Source organism: Pleurodeles waltl, chromosome 8, assembly GCF_031143425.1.
Source record: "Pleurodeles waltl isolate 20211129_DDA chromosome 8, aPleWal1.hap1.20221129, whole genome shotgun sequence".
Classification (NCBI taxonomy): domain Eukaryota; kingdom Metazoa; phylum Chordata; class Amphibia; order Caudata; family Salamandridae; genus Pleurodeles; species Pleurodeles waltl.
The window spans coordinates 1,379,176,989-1,379,203,010 of NC_090447.1; the positions used below are offsets into that span (position 1 = coordinate 1,379,176,989).

The 26,022-nt window shown below is 43.9% G+C and overlaps 1 protein-coding gene across 3 annotated transcripts in view; it reads left to right on the forward strand.

Moving 5' to 3' along the window:
• Positions 1–25,614, forward strand: part of CCDC82 (coiled-coil domain containing 82) — a 141,926-nt gene extending 116,312 nt beyond the window's left edge. For all 3 annotated transcript variants that reach the window (XM_069202394.1, XM_069202393.1, XM_069202395.1), the window contains one exon: positions 24,778–25,614. In XM_069202394.1, coding sequence (XP_069058495.1) covers positions 24,778–24,840 — 63 coding nt within the window. In that variant the 3' untranslated portion in view covers positions 24,841–25,614. The remainder of the gene's footprint in view (positions 1–24,777) is intronic.
• The last annotated feature ends 408 nt before the right edge of the window (positions 25,615–26,022 follow it).

Sequence of the window (26,022 nt, forward strand, 5' to 3'; positions counted from 1 at the left end):
AATTTGTTTATGAAAGAACACATTTTAAGTAACTGCTTCAATGAAAAGTTGCATCAGTATCTGGTAGACCTAGGTCCAATTTCTCCCCAAGAATTGGGAAAGAAGGCAGACCACTGCGTCAAGACTAGGGTAACCAAAACTTCCACTGGGGGTGACCAAAAGAAAGGGGTTACAAAGACTCCCCAGGAGAAAGTGGGTGACACTAGAAACAAAGAAAAAGAGTCCTCTGTAGGCCCCCAAAAATCAGAACAGGTGGGTGGGCCCCGAGACACAACCCAAAACAAAGGTGGGTACCAGGGTAAGAACTGGGATGCCACTAAGGCATGGTGCCATAACTGTAGACAGACAGGGCACCACACCAAGGACACTTCTTGTCCCAAAAACAAACCCCCTAGCAAAATCCCAGGGGTAACCAGTGTAGCCATTGGGGATGACTCCTCAGATGAGGAGGTCTTCATAGCCTTCAACTGGAAAAAGGGCCCAACAGGTGAGTTGGAGATTCCAGAGGGAAGTAGACACTTCCACCACCTACTGGTGAATGGAATCCCAGCCACTGCCCTGAGAGATACTTGTGCCAGTCACACTATTGTGCATGACAGGCTGGTGTTCTCAAACCAGTACATCCCAGGTGAGATGGCCAGAGTAAGAGTTAGCCCAGACAGGGTCACTGATAGGCCTGTGGCTTTTGTGCCCATAGAAGTGGGTGGGACTTTTAGCTGGAGAAGGGTGTTAGTCAGTACAGACCTCCCCCTTGATTGTCTCCTTGGAAATGACTACCCAGAGGTTAGTCAGAGCCCAAGAGAGGAACTGGTCCAGTGCCAGTCCTCTCCCAAGGATTCTGGAGTTCCTGCCTCTGCAGTAAATGCAAGTAGGCCCCAGAAGAAAAAGAAAAGAAAACAGTGTAGGAAGGGTGGGCAACCTTTAGCCAAGGTTCCAGCAAGCCAAGGAGATTCTGCTCCAGTAGGGGAGAACTCCAAAAGTGGCACTGGTAAAGTCCCACCTGACCCACAAGAAGTCCTGGCTAGTCAGGCAACTGTTAAGCCTGAGTGGTTGGCTCCTCAGCTAACAGAAGAAAGAGTGGAAGAAGGGTGTTTACTACAAGATGTGGTAACCCCCCACTCTAATACAGCAGACAGGCACCCTGAACCCAAAGAAGCCTGTAACTTAGCCCCTTCCCTTGTAGGCGAAGAGCTAAAGGTGTGGTTCTGGGCACTAACAGCTGTCAGTGGCCTCTGCTGGGTGTTAGCCTTTATGGCTGCACTATCCTTGGCATGGTGGTCAGACCCCATGCCAAATAGCAAGTTAGGCCCCCTGACCCTGTTGGTCATGGTGGGGTTACTCCAGCTCTGGGTAACCTCTTTGGGTAAGCTAGGGGTGACCCTGGCTAACATAAGATTAGCAGAGGTGGATACCTCTAACCCCAAAATAGAGAGAATGGGTGAAGACATTAAAAGCACAGACAAGAGGCAGTTCAGATTAGGTCCTATCACTGTGGAAGTGGGTCAGTTCCCCAGAGGGAATGACCTGGACAGGAGGATGTAAGGCAGAGTAGGCCCTGCAACAAACTAGCCTATTTCCTCTACTCTTCCTCGCCTGACAGACTAGGAAGACTCTCCCAGCTTTGGCTGAGTCTCCTGGCCTGTGGGCTGGGGGGGGCTTGTGTAAAGAAATGGCTCCCTGTTGCAGTTACCCCCCACTTTTTGCCTGATACTGATGCTGACTTGACTGAGAAGTGTGCTGGGACCCTGCTAACCAGGCCCCAGCACCAGTGTTCTTTCACATAAAATGTACTTTTGATTCCACAATTGGCACACCCTGGCATCCAGGTAAGTCCCTTGTAACTGGTACCCCTGGTACCAAGGGCCCTGATGCCAGGGAAGGTCTCTAAGGGCTGCAGCATATCTTATGCCACCCTGGGGACCCCTCACTCAGCACAGACACACTGCTTGCCAGCTTGTGTGTGCTGATGAGAACAAAACGAGTAAGTTGACATGGCACTCCCCTCAGGGTGCCATGCCAACCTCACACTGCCTATGCAGTATAGATAAGTCACCCCTCTAGTAGGCCTTACAGCCCTAAGGCAGGGTGCACTATACCATAGGTGAGGGCACCAGTGCATGAGCACTATGCCCCTACAGTGTCTAAGCAAAACCTTAGACATTGTAAGTGCAGGGTAGCCATAAGAGTATATGGTCTGGGAGTCTGTCAGAAACGAACTCCACAGCTCCATAATGGCTACACTGAATACTGGGAAGTTTAGTATCAAACTTCTCAGAATAATAAACCCACACTGATGCCAGTGTTGGATTTATTAAAAAATGCACACACAGAGCATCTTAGAGATGCCCCCTGTATTTTACCCAATTGTTCAGTGCAGGACTGACTGGTCTGTGCCAGCCTGCTGCTGAGAGACGAGTTTCTGACCTCATGCGGTGAGAGCCTTTGTGCCCTCTGAGGACAGAAACTAAAGCCTGCTCTGGGTGGAGATGCTTCACACCTCCCCCTGTAGGAACTGTAACACCTAGCGGTGAGCCTCAAAGGCTCAAGCTTCGTGTTACAATGCCCCAGGGCACTCCAGCTAGTGGAGATGCCCGCCCCCTGGACACAGCCCCCACTTTTGGCGGCAAGTCCAGGAGAGATAATGAGAAAAACAAGGAGGAGTCACTGGCCAGTCAGGACAGCCCCTAAGGTGTCCTGAGCTGAGGTGACTCTGACTTTTAGAAATCCTCCATCTTGCAGATGGAGGATTCCCCCAATAGGGATAGGATTGTGACCCCCTCCCCTTGGGAGGAGGCACAAAGAGGGTGTACCCACCCTCAGGGCTAGTAGCCATTGGCTACTAACCCCCCAGACCTAAACACGCCCTTAAATTTAGTATTTAAGGGCTTCCCTGAACCTAAGAATTTAGATTCCTGAAACTACAAGAAGAAGAGGACTGCTGAGCTGAAAAACCCCTGCAGAAGAAGAACAGAAGACACCAACTGCTTTGGCCCCAGTCCTACCGGCCTGTCTCCTGCCTTCCAAAGAAACCTGCTCCAGCGACGCTTTCCAAAGGACCAGCGACCTCTGAATCCTCAGAGGACTGCCCTGCTTCTAGAAAGACAAGAAACTGCTGAGGACAGCGGCCCTGCTCCAAAAAGACTGCAACTTTGTTTCGAAGGAGCAGATTTAAAGACCCCTGCAACTCCCCGCAAGAAGCGTGAGACTTGCAACACTGCACCCGGCGACCCCGACTCGACTGGTGGAGAACCAACACCTCAGGGAGGACCCTCCGGCGACTCCAAGACCGTGAGTAACCAAAGTTGTCCCCCCTGAGCACCCACAGCGACGCCTGCAGAGGGAATCCCGAGGCTCCCCTGACCGCGACTGCCTGAACTCTACTTTCCCGACGGCTGGAAAAGACCCTGCACCCGCAGCCCCCAGCACCTGAAGGATCGGAACTCCAGGGCAGGAGTGACCCCCAGGAGGCCCTCTCCCTTGCCCAGGTGGTGGCTACCCCGAGGAGCCCCCCCTTGCCTGCCTGCACCGCTGAAGAGATCCCTTGGTCTCTCATTGAAAACCATTGAAAACCTGACGCGTGTTTGCACACCGCACCCGGCCGCCCCCGCGCTGCTGAGGGTGTACTTTCGGTGTGGACTTGTGTCCCCCCCGGTGCCCTACAAAACCCCCCTGGTCTGCCCTCCGAAGACGCGGGTACTTACCTGCTGGCAGACCGGAACCGGGGCACCCCTTTCTCTCCATTGAAGCTTATGTGTTTTGGGCACCTCTTTGACCTCTGCACCTGACCGGCCCTGAGCTGCTGGTGTGGTATCTTTGGGGTTGCTCTGAACCCCCAACGGTGGGCTACCTTGGACCCAAACCTGAGACTTGTAAGTGATTTACTTACCTGCTAAAACTAACAATAACTTACCTCCCCAGGAACTGTGAAAATTGCACTGTGTCCACTTTTAAAACAGCTATTTGTGTTTTATGTGAAAAGTATATATGCTACTGTAATTATTCAAAGTTCCTAAAGTACTTACCTGCAATACCTTTCAAATGAGATATTACATGTAGAATTTGAACCTGTGGTTCTTAAAATAAACTAAGAAAAGATATTTTTCTATAACAAAACCTATTGGCCTGGATTTGTCTCTGAGTGTGTGTTCCTCATTTATTGCCTGTGTGTATGTACAACAAATGCTTAACACTACTCCTTTGATAAGCCTACTGCTCGACCACACTACCACAAAATAGAGCATTAGTATTATCTCTTTTTGCCACTATCTTACCTCTAAGGGGAACCCTTGGACTCTGTGCATACTATTCCTTACTTTGAAATAGTGCATACAGAGCCAACTTCCTACACGTTGCTATCGATTTTGTATAGTTAGTGTTTGTATCACGTTTCACTAACACAGCTCTACTAGGGAAAGAAGCAGTCAGGCTTCCCTATCAGAACGAACACTTACCTGGCAAATAACTGCATCAGTTCATGACCTGCACACATTAAGGAAGTTCTACAAGAGGACTGGCAGTGTAGGCTTCGATTACATACACAAACTCATTACTGTGCTGCTCCAGCAGTGAACCTTTTCTACACACGTAGAACCAGTGAACTGAGGCCCTCATTACAAGTCTGGCGGTCTACTGACCGCCAGACCTGCGGTGGCGGTCCCACTGCCGACAGGCCTGCGGTGAAGACCGCCATATTACAAGTGTGGCGGTTTGGCCTGTGCCAAACCACCACTTTCCTGTTCCTACCACCAGGGCGGTCGGACCGCTGGGCCGGAGATAAGCATCTCTGACCCGGCGGTTCACCAAAGACCGCTGGCGGTATAGCAAGTCCCCTTTCCTCTAGGGATTTTGTGGTGGTAGACAACTCCGCCACCCCCATCTACACAAGTGCCCCCCACCCCCTTCTCTTACAACATTCCCACCCGAAGCCCCCAGTAACCACCCACCCCGCTCCCTGTAGTAACCCCTCCACACCCCCTGCATGCACGTACTTACACCCCATCCCTGATCCCCGTACTAACCCCCGCATACAGGCACGCACCCAGACACACACACCCTGACACTCACTCACACTCACAACACCTTTACAGTCATGCGCACACACACACGCAACACCCCCGAATTCATACACACATACACGCACACAAGCCCAACACTGCCACTCACGCACGCACTCACTACATTCACCCCCAAATGCACTCCATCCCCCACCCTTCCTTTCCTCAACATACAAACACACATAACCCCAACCCCTGTCTACATGCATGCACATATGCACCCCGACCCAGCATTCACATTCACCCACACACTCATCGCCATCACCACATTTATACACAGACACGCACGCACAAACACTGCCCATTCCTCCCTCCAATTCATGACACGCATACTCACACTCACACACATCCATTCATACACCTCACCCCTCTTCCCTTGTGGAGACCACTTACCTTATCTAGCGAGGTGCTCCTCCCTGAGGGGACGGGACCCAGCGCTCTCACCACCGGCAGCCTCCCACCATCAGGACACCGCCAGTCTGTATTACAGGTCATAATACGGCTGGCGGAGTCCTTTTAGCGAGGCGAGGCCGGCCGTGGAACCGCCTCTGCACCAACACCCGCCAGCACGACTGCTGGCGACTTTCCATCCAAAGAATGGTGGAAAGCTGCCAACAATTGTATTTTGGCGGTCTGCAGACTGCCAGCACTGGCGGTCTAGTGGCGACTTTGGCGGTCTTGGAAAAAGACTGCCAAAGTCATAATGAGGGCCTGAGTGTTTATTTGTAATGTAGTGTGTGTCTTTTTAGAGTGTGCTAGGGTGGGAAAGTGTGTGTTGTAATTGCCTGATGGAATGTGCTGTGTGTTGATGTGAGTCATGTGTTGTGATGTGTTTTTAGTGATGGCATGCACTGTGTTTTGGTATTATGGTGTGGGTCTGAGTTTGTTTAATGTGGGGTGCATTTATGTGATGCTGTTACATTAGGCACACATTTCTATACCAATAACCACCCAGTTGGACATACATTTTGATGCCACCATTTCGCTTTAATTAGAAGGAGTTCAGTTGTTTCTTAAACATGGCTCCACCCCTGAATCACCTTAAAACTATCACTGCTGAACAGAAAGATTGAGTGGTCCTGAAAGGCCAAGATATATTGCTGGTGGGTAAGGGCAAGACTATCACCAAACTTACCTGATGTAGAATGTAAATTTGAATTCAAATGTGCTGAACTACATTAATAATTTGAAATTTTATATCGGGAAAGGGTATATTGAAGGTGGAGAGAAGATTTGGTTGGACAGAGACCCCCAAATTGAGGATCACGTAGAAGCTGTCAGGCAAACCTGACAAGTGAGATGGTAAAGATACATATTTTAGAGTTGCCCAAGTTTGGTATTTCTGGGTACTTGTCCCACCTGCCAGGCTCACTTGGAGTGCAAATGTGGTGCAAAGTTCTAAAAAGTGGCGCTTGAGAGTGTCAAAGGTAACAAATGACAGTGTCTTTCACCACTCTGTGCTACTATATGGGGCAGGTGCTCAGAAAATATTACTGCAACCATTATGCCAAGAAGCGGGACACATAAGGGGTATGCTTGGGCTACATAACACGGACGAGAATATTTTGCTTGCCTTCATTGCCTAACATATGGGTCTGAAAGAATGATGGGGCGGTGCTTCAATAACCATCGTCAGAGACAACAGGGAAAGCCGAAGATTGTGAAAGATTTCTCTCTTTCTTTAGGAACTACAATTGATCTCATTTGAAAAGGCACCTGCGGCTCATAAGGTGGTTAGGCATTAAGCCTATTGTTTTATACACAGTAGTGTGATGGTAGGCCCGCTGATTGTCACCCAGGGTTAAGTTCAGTTTGATGGGAATTCACTTTCCTGCTTATCACTGTCACGTGGCTGACAAGTCTAGTCATATACTACTTTTGCTATGTTATTATATTAGTGTTCTAATTGAATGCAATACAGTGTACTGCATCTATTGGTATGAAATTTGAACTTTAATAAAAGGTAATGTCAAACAGTATAAGCACTACAATATTCCAAAATGCCTATAATTTATCATGACAATGAAAATGTCACAGGTGGCCACCATAATGCTGAAGGAGGGGACAATACATGAGTGATGCCCACAATAAGCCAGATCCACTGTTACACCACCTGTCACCATGATAAGTCCACAAAATGTCAAAAGAGCCGTATTGTAAGTGGAATTTGGCCCGCTAAGCCAGCAATGGCCACAATATGCTAGGCCCACCATTGCCTAAAGTGGACCACTATTATTTGTGGGGCCTCCAAGGATTTCTCGGATAGAGCCGCCTATAAAGTTGCACCCAGCGACTACTGCCGGCCCATCAAGGCGGCCAAGAGAGCATCCATTACCAACTGCATCAAGACAGTGGCCAACCACACAAAGGAACCGCTCAAGATTGTCAAGGATTTTGCCAGCCCTCCTGCCGTGGAGAACTCCATCCAACTGTTCCAAGAACTCTGTGACTTCCCCTCAGACTACTTCCACAACAAGATAACCACTATCTACAACAACTTCAACCCCCAACCCTCTGCTCCCCAGTCTCGACAGCTGCAAGCAACCAGAAAGCACCGACCACATGCTCACCTCCTGGTCCCGACTCACTGCACAGACCATCATGACCATCATGTCATCTATACCCTCCGGGGCATCCCATGACCTCTGCCCACACCACCTCTTCAACCACGGCGTTAACCCTATCAGCCCAGAACTCACCAACATCCTCAACACTTCCATCTCCACAGCAGCCTTTCTAGATTAATGGAAACATGCAGAGGTCAACCCTCCTGAAAAAAACCCTCAGCAGACCCCATTTCCTCAAAAACTACAGACCGACTTCCCTACTCCCTTTCCCAGCCAAAATACTCGAGAAAGCCATCAACAAACAACTCACCGAATACCTGGAACTCAACCAACTTCTCGACACATCAGAATCTGGATTCCGTGCCAACCACAGCACTGAGACCACGCTAATCACCACCACAGATGACATCAGAGCTCCCCTTGACCACATAGAAAGCATGGCCCTGATTCTCCTCGACCTTTCCACTACATTTGACATAGTCTCCCACCAGACTCTTATCCACAGAATCCACACTGTTGGTATAGAGCAAAACGCCCTCAAATGGATCACCTCTTTTCTCTCATGATGCACACAGAGCATTCAACTGCCTTCCTTCTCCACAGCACCCAAGGACATCACCTGTGACTTACCCAAAGGACCCTCCTTTAGACCTACCCTTGTCAATGTTTACAAGGCCCACTCGCAAACATCGTCAGATCCCACTTCCTCAACATAATCTCCTGCGCCTACAACACTCAACTCATCCTCTCACTCATTAAAGACCCAACCAATGCCAAAACTAACTTCCGCAGTGCCATGACAGACATAACCAATAGATGCGAGACAACTACCTCTAACTTAACTCTGACAAAACATAAGTACTGATCTTTGGTAAGAACTCCTTCAAATGGGACCACAGCTGGTAGCCAGGAGAACTCGAGCATGCGCGCAACCTCAAAATCATCCTCAACAGCTAAGTGACAGTGAAACAACAAATCAACGCAGTCACCTCACCTCACCTCCTCATGCTTCCACACCTTCTGCATGCTCCACAGAATCTTCAGATGGATCCCTAACAACACCAGAAAGGCCATCACGCAGGGCCTTGTCTCCAGCCACCTAGACTACTGCAACACTCTCTACATTGGACTCTCCACCCAACTCCTCAAAAGACTTCAGATCATACAGAACACCGCAGCCAGACTCATCCTGGACCTCCCCAATGGACTCACATCACCCCCACCTTAGAGACCTCCACTGGCTCCACATCCAGGAGAGATGTCAGTTCAAGATCCTCACACTCACCCCCACCCCCATCCATCGCAGCCGCACCAGAGGCCTCTTGTTATCCTTCATTTCCACCAAGACCTGGATATCTCTACCCCTTCACCTCCGAACCGCGCCCTCCCTGACAGAATTAAGGGAAAAGCTCAAGACCTGGCTTTTTGATGGGGACACAGCACCTAAGTAGCCAGAGACCCTAGGGGTGACTTCACACACTTTTTTAAATACCAACTGTAATTATGCTCATTAACGCTTGGGATATGGGATGGCCACAGTATGTACCAGTTGTCAGTGCGAAAAAACAGCCTCTTCAGAGGTGTCTTCTTGTATCTGCGCCTCACCCTAGCATCCTGCTTTCATCTTTTAGTTGGTATGCACTGTGAGTGGTTAGCGAACCTTGCTAATGTTGAGGTAGGGGTTCTGAAGTGGTGGCCGCCTAACTCATAACCTTGGTGAAGTCACAGTGGATTTGTAACCACAGAAACATTTTCCAAGGCCTCTCCAGAAAAGCAAAGGTAGCTACTGCCTTGTTTGGAGTTCTGCTCTGGTGCGCTTTGTACCCTACCCTGTTCTTTTTACCTTATTTCAAAATGTTTAGGATACAGTTGGTGGACTGCGACTGGAGCATAGCGTCAGCAGTGCGACCTGGTGGCCCAGATTGATGATATTGATATGCAGAGACACCATTGTTGATCTTGGTGCATGTTGCATGGGACTCATTTGGTCCTGTCTTGTATCTCATATCATTGCTGGTAATACTATCTCATTACCCTGTCCATTTGTCTTATTTGTTTCACTATCCACATGGAACCTTGCTCTGGAAGACCCTTGTGGTCATTCTACATGGCAGTCACTCAAAGTTTGCTCAACTTGCAAGGGATTAAGACCCCCCCCTCGTAGTGTGTCACCATTTTTCCCTGTCTCTTAACCCAAAAAGAAGAGAGAGAGGTTCTGGACCATAACGCATTCTCACAATTCATAAATCGATTATAACAAAAAAGTATGGTGGCCTTATACACCGTTGAGGTTTTTGGCTATCTCAAGTCAAAACTATCAAAACCAAGGTTTGGGATTGGAGGAAGCGCTGATTGCAGCATGCAGGAAATTGTTTCTTTATGGTAGAGGAGGTCTCACACACCTAATCGTGTCATGCTTCATCATTAACCACTTCTCCTTGCCCTGGTAGAACCATGCAACCAGGGCGGGCTCAACCTCTTGGTGATACTATTCAAGAGGGAGTTCTCAGATAAAAAGCTACTGGACAGTAGATGTGATCCCGATATTTAAAAATACCTTACAGACTACCTGTATATTTTACCTTTATTTGCGTTGTCCGTATGTATGTTTAAAAACACTGGGACAGTATTACTGACATTAATGGCTCAGACCGTCTTTTTACGGAAACATGTTTCTGCCCTCACAATGAGCTTATCCTGGTCTGGGGCAGTTCTCAGGGCTGCAGATCCCTAATTAAGGTGGTGTACTAACACAATATACTAGTTCTAACAATATACAAAAATATATAAAAATGAAATATACCGGTAGTCCTTAAGATATTTTTTGCATATCTGTATCACATCTACTATCCAGTAGCTTTTTTTATCTAAGAACTCCCTCTTGTCTAGTATCACCAAGATGTTAAGTCTGCCTTAGTGGCATGGTCCTCCCAGGGTGGGGAAAGGTGTTCAGTGACGAAGAATGAAGCGATTAAGTGTGTGAGACCTCCTCTTCCATGAAGAAATAATTTCCTGCATGCTGCAATCAGCGCTTCTGCCAATCCCCAACATGGGTTTTGATGGTTTTGACCTGAGACAGACAATAACCTCAACAGTGTATGATGCCACCATACTTTTTGTGATAATCAAGACATTTTTCCTCTTCACATACCCACTCAAACTTGTATGAAACATCTTCCAGCTCACATTTGACATCTCTGCAGTCTTCAAAGTTTTTGCAGGACTGAGCTAGATTGTCTCAAGTCTTCTAATATTAATATCGGTTCTGCGTTGATACTTTTGTCTGTGATAGCCATTCATTTTCACGTGAAGGAATGTTTTTCCCATCCTCACCTTCTGTGTCGTGCATGCTACTTCAAAGCCATCTACCTATTCATTGGTCTTAGTCCCTCGTATAAAGTTGGGAACTGATTCCATTGGGATATGTTGGCATATTGAAGTTCTGTTCTATATAGTATATTTTGGGAAATTAATCCTTTGAGCTATGTGGGCATAAGAAGGGTATTTTCTATATAGGATATACTTGGGAACTGAATCCTTTGTAGTAGGTGGGCAAAAGGAAGTTCTGTTCTGTATAGGCTTTAGTTGGGAACCAATTTGTTTCATATATGTTGATATAAGGAAGTTCTTTTATAAAGCGCAGTATATCTTACTAATTCAGGTGCTGCGTTTGGAGTCTGTCAGTCAGTCTTTGTCAGCTCCACAGCATTTGCTTGTTTGTTTTATTCTAACTTGTCTCTCTCTGTTGTAAGACCGAGAGAGCCGAGGCCGATCTGCCCCCAGGGGTGGCAGAAACCTCTAGGCGCCATGGATAAAAAATGTGTTTATTTTTTTTACATTTTTTTTTTAGAGGTGGGGAGCGACCCCTTAGTCAAGGGTTGATCCCCTGGGGGGTCAAATTGTATTTAGACCATTTCTGCCCCCCTTGGGGGCAGGTCGGCCGATTTTTGTTTGGCCAATCTGCCCCCAAGGGGGGCAGAAATCACGTAGGCACCAGGGATTGGTGTGTGTGTATGCATGTGTTTTCTTTAGGGGGGCAGCCCCTTGGGTAAGGGTCGCTCCTCATGGGGGCACATTACTGTTGCCCATATCTGCCTCTTTTGGGGCAGATGGGCATATTTTTGGAAGGCCCATCTGCCCCCCAGGGGGGACAGAAGGCCCACCAGAGACCAGGGAAGTTTTTTTTTTCAAAAATAGGAGGGTGGGGGTATGGCCATACCCCCACCCCAAATAAATGGGGCCAAAGTTGTTCTGCCCACCAGTGGGCAGATGGGGCAATTACCCCTGATCCACACCCCGGGGAGGCAGAAAATCTACTAGATGCCAGGGAATTAAAAAAAATATTGGGGTGGTGGCTACCAACCAGTATGGGCCTGGTTATGCCCCCACCCCAACTGAAGGGGGTAACAGTCTTTCAGCTCACCCCGCGCTCTAAAACATCTTATCTCGCAGCAAGCAATAAGACATTTTATTATTTTGGTTTTACATTTGGGCCATGAGAGCTTGGCTAATTCACAAAATCATCCCACTTGGAATGGTGAGGACTGCACTTTATGGACTTTGGGACGCTGCCATGTAGAAAAATGCACAAGACCTAGACACATCTGAAAACTAAACATCTGGGTGATTCCAGGGTGGTGTGTTTCACATGCACCCTGCACCATTTTTGTACCCACAATGCCCTGCAAACCTTCAACTTTTCTGGAAATCACACATTTTTCCCACGTTTTTGTGATGGAACCTTCCGGAATCTGCAGGAATCCACAAAATTCCTACCACCCAGCATTGTCTCATCCATACCGATAAAAATTCTGCTGCACTTGTCAGCCTAAAAATGTTTTTTTGCAAACTGCCCTTTTGGACCACCTTTGGTTCCCCTTCAATATCGACATGTTTTTGGCTCTTCCCTTTCACAAGCACTTGGCCCACATACACAAATGAGGTATCATTTTTACCGGGAGACTGAGGGGAACATTGGGTGGTATGAAATTTGTCCCAGTGCGGTGATCCCACACAGAAATGTGGGAAAAAGCTAAATTTGAGGTTTGCTGAGGATTCTGGGTAAGAAAACACTAAGGGAATCCACGTAAGTTACACCTCACTGGACTCCCTCGGGTGTTTAGTTTTCAGAAATGTCTGGGTTTGGTAGGTTTCCTTAGAAGGCTGCTGAGCCCAGGACCAAAAATGCAGGCCCCCCCCCCAAGCAAAAAAAGGTAGTTTTGTATTTGATAATTTTTATGTGTACAGATAGTGTTTTGGGGCATTTCCTTTTGCGTGCAGTAGGCCCACCCACACAAGTGAGGTACCATTTCTATCGGGAGACTTGGGAGAATGCTGGGTGGAAGGAAATCTGTGGCTCCTCTCTGATTCCAGAACTTTCTGTCACCGAAATGAGAGGAAAAAGTATTTTTGGGGCCAGATTTTGAGGTTTGCAAAGGATTCTGGGTAACAGAACCTGGTCAGAGCCCCACAAGTCACCCCATCTTCGATTCCCCTAGGTGTCTAGTTTTCACAACTGAACAGGTTTGCTAGGTTTCCCTAGGTGCCGGCTGAGCTAGAGGCCAAAATCCACAGCTAAGCACTTTGCAAAAAAACAGCTCTGTTTTCTTTGTGAAAATGTGATGTGTCCATGTTGTGTTTTGGGGGTTTTCCTGTCGCGGGCGCTAGGCCTACCCCCACAAGTGAGGTACCATTTTTATCGGGAGACTCGAGGGAACGCTCAGTGGAAGGAAATTTGTGGCTTCTCTCTGATTCCAGAACTTTCTGTCACCGAAATGAGAGGAAAAGGTGTTTTTTTGCCAAATTTTGGGGTTTGCAAAGGATTCTGGGTAACAGAACCTGGTCAGAGCCCCACAAGCCACCCCATCTTGGATTCCACTAGGTGTCTAGTTTTCAAAACTGCGTGGGTTTGCTAGGTTTTCCTAGGTGCCGGCTGAGCTAGAGGTCAAAATCCACAGCTAGGCACTTTGCAAAAAACACCTCTGTTTTCTTTGTGGAACTGTGATGTGTCCATGTTGTGTTTTGTGGCATTTCCTGTCGCGGGCGCTAGGCCTACCCTCACAAGTGAGGTACCATTTTTATCGGGAGACTTGGGGGAACGTTGCGTGGACGAACATTTGTGGCTCCTCTCTGATTCCAGAACTTTCTGTCACCAAAATGAGAGAAAAAAGTGTTTTTTTGGCGAAAATTTTGAGGTTTTCAAAGGATTCTGGGTAACAGAACCTGGTCAGAGCCCCACAAGTCACCCCATCTTGGATTCCCCTAGGTGTCTGGTTTTCAGAACTGCGCAGGTTTGCTAGGTTTCCCTAGGTGCCGGCTGAGCTAGAGGCCAAAATCCACAGCTAGGACCTTTGCAAAAAACAGCTCTGTTTTCTTTGTGAAAATGTGATGTGTCCATGTTGTGTTTTGGGGCTTTTTTTTGTCGCGGGTGCTAGGCCTACCCCCACAAGAGAGGTACCATTTTTATTGGGAGACTTGGGGGAACGCTGGGTGGAAGGAAATGTGTGGCTTCTCTCTTATTCCAGCACGTTCTTTCACCGAAATGAGAGGTAAAAGTGTTTTTTGGGCCAAATTTTGAGGTTTGCAAAGGATTCTGGGTAACAGAACCTGGTCAGAGCCCCACAGGTCACCCCATCTTGGATTCCCCTAGGTGTCTCGTTTTCAAAACTGCGCAGGTTTGTAAGGTTTCCATAGGTGCCGGCTGAGCTAGAGGCCAAAATCAACAGCTAGCCACTTTGCAAAAAACACCTCTGTTTTCTTTGTGAAAATGTGATGTGTCCATGTTGTGTTTGGGGGCAGTTCCTGTCGCGGGCACTAGGCCTCTCCACGCAAGTGAGGTACCATTTTTATCGGGAGACATGGGGGAACACAGATTAGCAAAACAAGTGTTATTGCCCCTTGTCATTCTCTACATTGTTTTCATTCTAAATGTAAGACAGTGTGTAAAAAAGACATCTATTTGAGAAATGCCCTGTAATTCACAGGCTAGTATGAGCACCCGGAATTCAGAGATGTGCAAATAACCACTGCATCTCTTCACCTTATCTTGTAGGCATTTTGGAAATACAGAGGTTTTCTTGATACCTATTTGTAACTTTTTATATTTCAGCAAATGAATTGCTGTATACCCGGTATAGAATGAAAACCCATTGCAAGGTGCAGCTCATTTATTGGCTCTGGGTACCTAGGGTTCTTGATGAACCTACAAGCCCTATATATCCCCGTAACCAGAAGAGTCCAGCTGACATAACGGTATATTGCTTTAAAAAATCTAACATGGTAGGAAAATGTTACAGAGTAAAACGGGGAGAAAAATTGCTGTTTTTTTCACCTCAATTTCAATATTCTTTTATTTCAGCTGTTATTTTCTGTAGGTAACACTTGTAGGATCTACACAAATGACCCCTTGCTTAGCTTTCTGGGATCAAGCATTGGTTTCTCACCTATTTTGGTCACTAACTGGAAGGAGGCTGAAAGTGCAAAAAATAGTAAAAATGGGGTATGTCCCAGTAAAATGTCAAAATTGTGTTGAAAAATTGGGTTTTCTAATTCAAGTCTGCCTGTTCCTGAAAGCTGGGAAGATGGTGATTTTACCACCGCAAACCCTTTGTTGATACCATTTTCAGGGGAAAAACCACAAGCCTTTTTTCCCTTTTTTTTTTTTTATAAAACAAAATTTTTGCTGTATTTTGGCTAATTTCCTGGTCTCGTTCAGGGGAACCCACAAAGTCTGGGTACCTCTAGAATCCCTAGGATGTTGGAAAAAAAGGACGCAAATTTGGCATGGGTAGCTTATGTGATCAAAAAGTTGTGAGGGCCTAAGCGCGAACTGCCCCAAATAGCCAAAAAAAGGCTTGGCACAGGAGTGGAAAAGGCCTGGCAGCAAAGGGGTTAAAAAGCTTTGTGTTATTATTATTTCAGTAGAAATTTTAACAGACCTTTATCAAGGCGAGGGCCTACCATGCTTGTATTAAATTCAGAACACAATTGAATGTCTAGAATGTCAACTAGTACTGTACTTGCTGCTTTATGGAGAGGGCAGGACAAGCCTCTTCAGAAGCTTTATAACCAAATAGAGGATTCTACGTTTGATTCTATATAGACTGCTCCTGAGTGAATCAAAGTTTGAAGAATATTTCTTTGCTGTTTCCACCGTAGCGACCTTATGCCCTAAGGGAGCATCTCACGGAACATGACCAGACTATGAACACATAACAATCCACAATTGGTGTGGACCAAAAGTCTATCCCTTTCCACTTTCCTCCTCTCATGTGTGTCATTCAGCTCTTGATGGTTAGATGCAATAGTCCCAAGTGAGTGCTGAAATGGTGGAGCCACATTGCTCCTGTGGGCCAATGATGGCACCATACAGGTTACTGCTTGCAGTCCCTGAATACCAAGCAACACCTTTTCAGTCCCTTGACTTTCAAGGGATAGCGAGGTTCAACAATCAAGAAGGTTGGTTGTTTTAGAACATTTTGACTTACCTAGCAAGTATATAACTTAACATATTTATGACTTCCCAGCAGTCTATTTCTTTTATAAATATTGATTTATTTTCTTGTGTTAAATACATGTCTGCAGTAACTATGTTAATTCAAGTTACATTTAAAATATTACTGAATAAGTGTCTTCAAATATACTGTATTTTTCATATGCTTTAAAACATTTACACACTTTTCGAAGCAGATACTCAACTCGAAAGGCAAAATCAAATCAGCCAAGCACAACCTCTAGCTTTGCATGAGTATAAGTGTTCGTAGTTCAATCTTACTCATTCTTGAAGGGCCCACAGATCATATTTGGGGTTCCCACTGGTTGTGAGCCATGATGTTTCAATAGTAAATGCCAGCTCAGAGATTCATGCATTGCTATATATGTTCACAAAGGGGTTGAGGTGGCAGCGCTGGATGCAGATGGGTAGTGCTTTCCTACCTCAGGAAGCCATAATCACAACAGTTAAATCCATCTCTTTTTTGTTGGCTGTTAGCAGTGACCATTCATTTGACCACAGTCTGGTGTTAGGTGTCACTCTTTTCAGAACAGATCCTTGTCTACTGGGACCGACTTCTTCAAAGGAAGCTAAACAAAGATAAGTTGAACACAGATAAGCTTCAACTGGAAGTGAGAATGAAGTGCTGCAAATGGAATGAGGGACAGTACCTATGAATACTGTTAACCTTTTAAGTCACACTGCACCCTCAAGAGCTGTTTACATAAGAGAAGACCTGAATTCTGGCTTCCACAGTTCATGAAAGCATAACTCACACACATCTCCTACCCTGAGGAGGAATTGAGGAGGCACAGTTATAATGGACTACATGGATTTACAGAGGGTGAATTAGTAGACAGTATCTCCTCTGTGGTGCAGATGAAAAGTAGGGCTATGTGAAATTAGCATAATTTGCTTCCACATAACTACATGAAATGACGGCAGAATTACACACAATTTCACAAAATGCAAATCCAAGATGTTGTGCTATGTTTTACTTAGGAATGCTCCCTTACTGCAATTTTTAATGCAAGGATGCATTTAAACAAAAGCACTGCAAGCAACACCCACTTGTGTTTTGTTGTTCATATGCAAAGCTACAGCGAATTGTGAAATGTGTGGTAAAGATTTACCACAAATGATGCATAATTGCACAAAATGGCACAGTGGGCTAATTTCATGAATTTTGCATAAGAAATGTAACACAAAATTAGCCAAATTACACGAGCATTATTTATATTACAACCAGACCTAATGAAAAGGCATGTACCTCGTGACTGTAGTTCAACTGCCAACAAACATCAGTGTGTCATAGTCATCTCATGTGGATGCTAGTCTCTGCTGCTTCCTTTTATGGCACCCAATCACCCAACTGAGTAGTAAACTTTGTTGGTGAGCAATATCCGGAAATATGATTTCAAGAGAAGTGGTTTCCAGAGCTTAAATCTTTTGGTTTTGTTTTAGGTTTTGCTGCTATTCGACATAAACTTCCACAAGTCATGTGATCTAGGAAAATCTGTTTCTTCATAGTTTTCATTTGAATCTTTATTTCTGTAATTAGGGCTTACGTTTTATTACTTTCTAAAAATAGGCAGTTCATTTTAGCAAACACAAATGAGGTGCAACTTCACCCACTGGGTGCACTGGCTACACACAAACACACAGTTCCACAGCCCAATATCAGATAATAATATTTTTCATGAAAGCAGTAACCTTGAGAGAAAGTTGTGTCTTTTGCACAGGCGGAGATTCTCGCCACCGGAGATCTCCCTATGGTAAACATATGGAAAACAAAATATGATTATTAAAGGAAAAAGAAATAGTAAAATATTTTATTCAAACTGTCATTGTAAATTAATTTAAAACAAATGCAGAACAAAATTTAAAAAAATTGCTCCATTATTAATTACATTTTATTTAAATATTACATTTGATATTTAAATTATTTTGAATGTACTAAATTAAATTACAATTATTTTTCTTGTGAATTAAATTTAAAAAAACAACCTAAGCTATAACATTTAGATCTATCCATTACGTAGTAAAAATTACTAAAAGTTATAAGAAGAATTTATTTAAATTATTTTTTGTTTTTTTAATGCATTCATTTTTACATTTTAAAAGGGTATTAACATATTTTGTAATATACTAATATTTAGTTTTATCTATGTAATTTCGCTAACAATAAATGTAATGTATATCTGTTTTATAAAGTTATTTGTTAAATATTTTTTATTGATTCCCTCCCCCCAACAACAGCAGAACATAAACCCTACTAAATTTGAGAACATTGAGCCAAGGCATCTGTGCAAAAAAGTACACTATATATGATTAATATTTGATGACTGTAACATCCTATGTCACATTTGACACTCACATGAATATATTAAAACCCAAAGTAATAAAGTTTTGTGGGCACAGAGTGCAAAAAGTATAGCGGCAATCAATATATTTCCGAAAGAGCAGCTTATTTAAATGCCTATCTAGCCACTAATCCATAAAGTGCATGTGCATGAACATTTGCCATGCGCCCAGGTAGTCATATACATTGTAGTTTTACCGCAACATGTTAATACCAGCCAACAGCATAAGATCACCTAAAGAAAATAGCAGCATACCAAATACATTATCCACAAAAATGTAGATATGAGAGGCAGTAGTTGAGAATAAATACTTCTACCCCTTTAAAAAAAATACCATGGAGAAAAGAGCGTTCTCTACCAATAGCCTCACAGGCTAAAACTTCCAGATGGTTTCACCACAATTCCCTTCTTCCATGATTTATTCCTTTCATATCGATCCTTCCATCCATCTGGTAACTGAAGCCCAAACTCCGATCCCCCCCACTGCTGCTTCTTTCGCACTTTAAATTTATACAAGTTCATTTCCAAATTATAGACTGCAAGGAATCTCAATCTCCACATTAAAAATGTAGGGTGGTGTTAGGAATTTGCCATTTTGACGCAATACACAGGCAAGCAACTGCCATGGCAATAAATAATAAATATGTTTCTCTCCTTAACCCCTCATCGTCTTCAGAACTATCAATAACACCCAGAATCATCATTACCAGTCAGATCTGGACTTGCCCTCCAGTAATTCAACCCAATAACCTCCCAATGTCCTGCTTCAATGATTCTAATTTAGGGCATGAAAAAACATGTTAAAAATTTCAGTCAGCTCTTAGCCACATCTATTTCACTTTCCCCCAAATCTGCCACCCCACTTGGTCATCTTGGCCGGGGTGTGATACAGGTTAAAACCTGTCTGAAAGTGTTTGTCTTCTCAATCCCACCGTTAATAACACCCTATTGCCCAGATCCAAAGACTCCTGGAGATAAAGCCCCTTGTGACCAAATCTAGCTTTCCATTTAGAGTTTTGCAGTTCCAAGTTGTCTCACTGGCCTTGTACCAGCAAACCTTAAATAGGTCCAATTCTTTCTCGCCACCTCATTGGCTTTATCAAGGGGATCTTTACTACTGATTTTTCCTATTTCCTTTTAAAAAGAAAATCTTGTATCTGGAGATATTTAAAAAAAGTCATACTTAACCAGTCCAAAGACCTCTTGTAATTCTATAAATGTGTGAAGTTGACAATCGCAGTATAAATTCCCTAAAGCTGTGAGTCCCTTCTGTGCCCATCTTTCCATAATCACATCCTAATAAACAGATGGAAAGATTCACAAGGCTGAAAAAGGTGTATGGAAGTTTAATTTACAGATACCTAATCGCCGCTTCATCTGGCTCCAAACCTTATATGCTGCACTCAAAATCTTGAAACTAGTTTTCTTTTAGTAACTGGGTTCTATTATTTTTTTTATAAAACAAGCCCTAGCTTCAACTCCCAAAATCACCTCATAAATGGTTGGAGATTGTGCTAGGCTTATTCTACCTGAATCTCCTATAACAAGAATTCCCAACTTGCACGGCTAGTAGCAAAAAAGTAAAATAAAGTAATATTAAGGACAACCCGGCCGCCTCATAAATGCAGCAACAACGGTTATTTGGCTGCCCTCCTTGATCTTCGATACTCCCACAAAAAATTATAACAGACACTGTCTAATTTAGCCAGCCAGTATTTGCTGATTCCCAGTGGGATGGTCCTAAAAATATATAAGACCCTTGGAAGGATGGTCATTTTCAGTTCATTACATCTCCCCACTAGTGAAAGATGCAGATGATCAATTCTCTCAAGATCTCGCTTAATATTTTATAGTAGTGGTACCATATTTAATTCAGCCAATAGATCCAAAGCTGCTGTAATCTTAACTACCAGGTATACTGCCTCATTCACCACACGTTGATCTCTACATCCAGCGATCTCAGTGCATAGCACCTGGGTGTTACCCTCATTTAAGTCTGTACCCTGAGGAAGCCCCAGACTGTCTAGTTAGAGCTGCTATTTCAGGAAGCACCGCAGAGCGATCAGTAGTGACTACCGCAATGCAATCTGTGTAAGCAAACACTTTATACTGAATTTTCTTGAAAATAACTGGTCTAACATGCAAGTTATTCTCAAGCTTTGCTGTAAATGGATCAATGTATAAAGCATATAATAAAAGAGAACACGGGCAGCCCTGCCTCGTGCCTCGATGTCTGTATATAATTGACTCTAGCCCCATTGTTCGCAGTGTAGCCTTCTGGGCTTTGTACAGCGCTTCTACTGGCCTTAAATATGCCAAACCCTTTCGACTCTAATACATAAATTCCCATGATACACATTCAAAAACCTTTTCGGCATGCAGTAGAACTAACCCCAATGGTGTTTTTAAGACTTATATCCATATCAAACAAAGTAATTACCCTCCTAACGTGGTCAACTGTACCACGCTCAGGAATAAAATCATGTTGCCGTGGCAATACTAGTGGAGAGATGACCTTCCCAAGCTGAGTGGCCAATACTTTGGTATAGATTTTCCCATCAGAATTTATTAAGGAAATCGTCTGTATGATCTGGGGAGCTGATGCAGTTTATCTTTTTTCTTAAAAACAATTATGTTGTTTCCCATGATTGTGGGATTGGTCCAACTTGTGCTTGCAAAAATGTCTGAAGCATGACCTGTCGGAACTTCAACAGGATATTATCAAGCCCTATAGCCTTCCCAGTGGCTAACAAATTTATCGTGATAAAGATCTCATCTAACGTTATTGGGGCATCTAGGATCCCTTGATCTCGCTTATGTAATCTAACCCTGTCAAGGCCCATAAGGAATACCTCATACCTATCGGTAGGGGTTTCAAGTTCTTTGGAAATGGAGCTTGATAAAAGTCCCTGAACACCCTAACAATTTCAGACGCGGCTTCAAAGGTCATCCCCTCCTGATTTGTAATAGCAGGAATCGCATTCTCAATTTCTTTCTGCCTAATCTGGTTGGCTAACAATCCCCCAGTGGTCTCCCCTTATTCATAACATTCTGATTGATAATGATGGAATTTAGTGGCCACTTCTCTGCTAAAATATTGAATAATCTTCGATTTTAAGATAGCTGTTTCTTGCTGGGCCTCTTGGCGGTCCATTCCCATTGGTCAGCCTCCAGGTCAATTTCTCCTGTGCTACTGACAAATCACTATATTGCCCCTGGATCTTATTCTGCCTTACCTTCTGTTGATGCAGACCAAAGCTGAGGGTTTCCCTCCTAATTCCTGCCTTTAAGGCATTCCACACCAAACCCATAGTTGCTTTCCAAATAAATGCTGTATCTATTCAGACATATGATCAACATACACTGCGTCTGACAACATCTTCCTATCAAAGGATTAGGATCCCAGATGTTTGATAATACCCACCAGAGGGAATTCAAGAACCAGTGGGCTATGATCCGAGAGTGCCCTGGGAAAAATCTCCATCTTGTCCATGGCTGTACGACCAGCTGGGTAGATAGACTTATTGGCAAGAACTTCCTCCCCTCTGGATGCTAGTCTCTGCTGCGTACAAGCCAAAAGTGAGCAACCCAGATCCTTAAAAAGCCCATGTTTGTTCCATTGAATATGGGTCTCATAACATCCAGATCCAGTTTAATAACCCTTAATCCCAAATCACCTCTCCCTCTCTTAGTCCTATCATTAAGACCACAGATGTTAACGGTACAAATATGCAGCTTAGACCCTACCATTTCATCTCATGCAGAAGCCCATACAAGACACAGCATCAAATAAACCTACACTTGGCCCCTCATAATCAACAACATCTAGGTTCCATCTCGCAATAAAGAGGATGAGATATCCGAGATAAAAAATCAACCAAATGAGACTGTTCCCGCTGCTGTTTGAAATGGTCAGTTTTATTATTTACCTGCTTATGTCTGCTGTGATGCCCAGCCATGTATCCTACCACCTTCATCCCTGTCCTCCACCACTTCCCTTTCCCGACCCCACTAACCCCCTGATCCTGCCCCCCATCCAACCAACCTCCCTCCTCTACCCACCCCATCCGAGCTACCTTCTGGAAGCAGTTGGGCCAGCCAGGTCCGTTGATGGTAACCTGCCCCACAACCTCAATTAACCCTCACTAATATGCTAAAAATAACACCCTTTCCAAAAAAATAAGAACAGAAAAGAAAGCCCTCAAAACCACCATTCAAAACCTCACCCCAAAAAACCTTGCATTGCCCAGCACAGATATGAAAAAAACATAAAATGTACATGACTGCACAAACAGCTTTAAGGGAGTATCCTGAAATCCAACCATGTTAAAAAATACCTTAGCCTGAACTTAGACTTTCTAAGAACTCCTTTGCCTTACCCTCAGAAGTTAAAAAGTAGAACTTATCCTGATAAACCACCTTAAGTTTAGCCGGCTTTTCAGAGGCACCACCTTCTCTTGACCACTGAAGTATCTGCCACCATACATGTTTCTCCATGGAGATCAGCCATGCTTCCTGATTGCCTCATGCTGGGTTTTTCCCCCTTCATTGATTCCACTTCAGGGGATGTCTGAGTCTGCCCTACAACAGAGGGAAATATCATGCTGTCCGTCGGGTGCACTTGAGAGTTCTTGTGAGCTCCAGAACTCGGGAAAGAAGACCAAGAGCACAGAGCCAGATCCAGGGTGCCACTCATCAAGGCTGCATTGGTATGAGGAAGCCGGGTAGACTTCTTTAAAAAACACAACTGAGCTTGTGGCTGCGCTGATTTCACTGGCCCACCGACCCCTCATCCGGGGGCTTGTCTATCATCGGATTTCTTTGTTGAAGGCTGGTCAGAATGCAGAGTCCCCTCTTCAGCTCTGACCAACGTTACTCCTCAACCTCCACCGCCACGAGGCTTCAAGCCTCTCAAACTCTTCGGAGGCATTACCACTGCATGCCAAGTAGAGTAGCGTCCCAGCCATGCAGACACCCAACGGGTTAGTCAGAAGATCAGCAATCTTAGTATGCAGTCAAGCAGTACAAGACTTCACGTGAGTTACCAGACTGCTAGAGAAATGTTAACCAGAGATAGCCCCACACTCATTCCAGAAAAAGACTACATGGGGAGCGTGTAAATCAGGAGTCTCCAATCTTTTCTTTAGTACAAGCTACTTATGTTCATTGAAATCATCCTGAGCTACTAATATTATTATTGTAGTGCTGTAATAGTCACTACATCAGGCTAGATAAGATTAGCAGCCACTCTATTTTCAAGATTAGCACCTGTGATCACCTCAGTAAATCAGGCAAGGTTGCAAGCAGTAACATAAAAAAAAGATTTGTCAGTCTGGAATGCCTTTACATGAGTAGTAAGTGTCTTAGGTGCAACACCCCTGGCACCAAGGTAATAATATTAGTAATATATATCCTCAGCACCAAATTATTTATCACTTAATTATCCACTTTAAATATAGTTTGAAAATGTGCCAATTTGTTTTACAGACATTAGCTTAGGAGTTCCAAAGATAGTCACATTTTCACCTTGAATACACTGTGTTCTATTTTGATATAGATGTATTCATTCAGACAAGCAGAAGTTTTTAATTTAGTAAGTTGGGCTGCCCACAGGAGAGGTACTTACAGGTAGCTGGAGAGCTAACAGTAGCTCAGTAGCTACTCGTTGGAAAAGCCTGGTGCAAATCGTCTGTAGAGATTTGGTTGCAGGGAGGGGCAGAAACGACCATCCTCACACGGTCGCCATCTTGCTTCCCAACCATAAGGCTTAAAAAGTTAAAATACGTTTTTTTATGTAACATTAGTTCCTATGCATTGTTATTGTAAGGCCCTGTCTTCATTGCTTTCTATGGAAGGGTGTTTACATTATCAGTGGTCGGTCATATGTTGTGCTGGACTTGCTCCAGGCCAGAGCTGAAGAACATGTATCACTGTTTTTGGTGCTTTTGGGATGCATTAACTCCAAAAGGGCATCTAGTGAATTGCAGTGGGGTTACTCTTTTGTGGAGAGATGCATTCATATTTAACCCCCTCCTTGATTCTTAACCCCTTCATTTTACAGCAACTCCCACAGTCTGTCCCACATTTTCTACTCAAACATTTAAATACACGTGTGGTGAACTCAGCACATAAAAGATAGGAGAAGCAGAGATAGTTGTGTTGCATCCACAATTTTATGAGCGGAGTTCTTTAATAAAAACTTCAGTAAATGCATAAGGGGCTATATTGTGAAATATGACAATTGTTGGTTTACATTCCATATTAACATGTGATTTATTTTTACATGTTTGTCTGTCATACAGGAATATGACATTCTTGAAAAATATCTAAATGAGGCAGATTACTTCCAAGAAGAGATGATTTGACTCCATTTTCTTTAAGACGGCATCATCTACGTAATTGACGATTGTCCCTTTTACTTTAAGAGATTACTTACAAAGCTGCTATTTAAACGTATATTACAGTATTTATGTATTTTGCAAAACAGATGATACAAATGTGTATTGTTTATTTTTAACTTGCTGCTTTTGTTCTATTCTGCTTTTTTAAAATGTATTTTATTTTGTATACATGAAAATAAATTTTCGTGAGACTTTGAAAGCTAATAATGGATGCACCTATAGAAAATACATGAATTTCATTTGCATAATGAAATAAACACTGCATTTCTCTCTAATATTGCACTTTCTGGGAACACATATTAAAATCAATGGAATCCTTAGTTGGAGTTAGTACAAATGCATATATTTCTTTTCAGGAGTTTCCGCAGAGTGTACCATATTTTCATGCATATTAAGACCATCTATCAAAAAATTCTTTATGGATGTAAAACATACACTTATGCAGAAATGTCTTCTTTTATGCATGCCAGGAATTTAGGAAGGATCTCTCACAAGTGGGAATTTAGCTGATCAAGGCATGATTTAGTAATACCCACACACCTGCATGTATGGCAACTTGACACCCTTCACTTCCTGAAAATGGTTGGAGATTTATTTTAACTGTGGTTGAAGTGCCGCCCACCCAAGACTGAAAAGAAAACACATCAACCTGAGATTTAGTGGGGATGCGTGGGAATGGGTTTCTCAACAAGGAGTAAGTATTTTTCATTGGAGAAATAAAGAAAAGATAAAAATGTGCTTTTGGACATTCACTCAGTTCATGTGACAGGAAAACTAAAGAAAGAAAGTATAAATATTTATTTTTTATAGCTTAATAAGCTCAGACGTAAGATTTTCCAGTCAGAAGAGCGGAAGTAGATTAAGCCATTTGCGGTAAATCATTACCAATCGGCATACATGTAAATAAAGCATTATTGGCCAATAGCAAGCTTGGGCAATAGCAAGCTTTTATTGAAAGAGACATTTCATTTTATTGAACAGTTGCTAGAAATGAAATCAAACTAACATAAAAGTGACATAAATGTCACCTAAAACAGATTATTCCGAGGCATGCCTCCCACAGCAAATAACAGTGACTTCATTACAAGACTGGATGCTACCATTATGCAATAACTTTTATTGCTGCCCCAAATATTCAGCCCTTTA